Source organism: Pundamilia nyererei, unplaced genomic scaffold (assembly GCF_000239375.1).
Source record: "Pundamilia nyererei isolate P.nyererei 1_Seehausen unplaced genomic scaffold, PunNye1.0 scaffold00335, whole genome shotgun sequence".
Taxonomy (NCBI): domain Eukaryota; kingdom Metazoa; phylum Chordata; class Actinopteri; order Cichliformes; family Cichlidae; genus Pundamilia; species Pundamilia nyererei.
The window spans coordinates 401,737-403,494 of NW_005187736.1; the positions used below are offsets into that span (position 1 = coordinate 401,737).

A 1,758-nucleotide genomic window follows, 5' to 3' on the forward strand; every position below is an offset into this window, starting at 1 on the left:
CAAAAAAATAAATAAATGAAAATTTATTATTTATTTTACCTGCCTGGTGCACAGATAACTGAAGAACCTTTACAGTTCCAATTATGCTGTAAAGTGATTACTGAATTAAGTATAGTAATGCATTATATTACTGCATTGCTGAAAAATGTAATGTCAAGACTGTGGAGTCGAGGGTTGAGGGTATTGTGTTTTCAAACTACAGGTGACCAGTTGCTGCAGTCAGTCACCAAATGTGAAACAATCCAGTGCAATTACTGTACAACCAGCAATTTTGTTCTACCTGCAAGGGCATAGTTCTGCTATTTTCACTCTGAATGGGTTTTTAAAATGTTCATTAGCATGATATAAATCAATTTATCATGTTTTCTTATTGCACATTGTATGAACTGATAGCTGATGAATCTGCAATCTACATCTACAATTCACTTCAAGAGTTAAAATGTTAAAATGTTAACATAGTGCAGTAGAAAAATAGAGTAATATAAATACTATACTCTGAAGATTACGTCATATTCTCCATCCCTAGTTCTACATAGCAATTATGAAGTTAATGTCGCAGAAAGAAAGTAGACAGCGATAACAAACAGAGTTCAGTCCTCACCAATTTCATAGACATTCTGGTTATTGGTTGGGCTTCTGCTGCTAATCTCAGCATATGGTGAATCCCGCCTAGCTGGTGATTTCATTTCCACATAGCCACATTCTGTGTTTTTGGTTATCAGCATGGGAGGATCCTTTATTGTAGCATATGGGTTTTCAGAGCTGCTGAGCGAACAGGAGCTGGCATGATAGGGTGTGCCCTTCATCAGATCTGCACAGCACAGACAAAGGATCCAGTGACAACTGAATATCAACATTAAAAATGACAGTTCATAGTTATGTATAGGACTTGCCTCTTAAAGATTTCTCCATGTAACTTCTATCACCTCCACAGGCTCCTGAAACCAAAAAGTCTAAATCAGTAGATCAATAACTGAACAGTAAAAGTAAAAATAATGTGAGAGATTTTATTAAATAGATTAGGCAAAAATCGTTTATAATATTAAGAGCTGGGGCTGAAGTAGAGCAAAAGTATTCTATTTTTTACCAGTTTTAATGTCAATACAAACACTATGCTAATAAAGTCTTATTACATAACTCCACCCACAAGCACTAGGTATGTGGACTAGTGACTGTAAGGTGACAGTGTTTGTGTTACATCGATTCAGTTCCTATCTGATTCATGGTTACAGAGCAGCTGGGGCTTATCCTACCAATGTTATGCACATTCACACCCGCTGTTAACTTAGAATTCTCACAATAGTTGTGTCTTTGGACTTTAGAAAGACAATGAGTGAAAGCACCAAGCAAGATCTAAATTATTTTCACAAATGTTGAATATTAGATCAAGAAAAATATTGATCATATAACACTGACCAACTGTCCAACTCAAATAAGCATCTACACAAAACAAACTCATAAAATTGACATATTAGCTCAGACTTCTCTGTTAATATAGCCTCACCTGGTGGCATTAACCAGATATTGTATGTTAGTCACTGATGGTGCACCAATTAACACCTTAACTTACAGAAACATCATATTACACACGTGGAAGACCACAATATTTTTCCACAGTCATCCTAAACTGGTAAAACTTATTACAAATTATAATATAATTCTATCATCTTATGTCTAAAGCGAGCAACATGAAAGAAATTAACATGTTTTCTTACCTTATACCTGCTTAGTACACACATAATATGTAAGTGATCACCC

At 35.1% G+C, this 1,758-nt stretch overlaps 1 protein-coding gene across 1 annotated transcript in view; it reads right to left on the reverse strand.

The window, feature by feature from the left end:
* The window catches only part of megf10 (multiple EGF-like-domains 10), a 45,876-nt gene that overhangs the window by 1,917 nt on the left and 42,201 nt on the right, over positions 1-1,758 (reverse strand). The window contains exons 22-23 of the mRNA XM_013915634.1: positions 894-938; positions 602-811 (exon numbers count right to left, since the gene is read on the reverse strand). Coding sequence (XP_013771088.1) covers positions 602-811; positions 894-938 — 255 coding nt within the window. The remainder of the gene's footprint in view (positions 1-601; positions 812-893; positions 939-1,758) is intronic.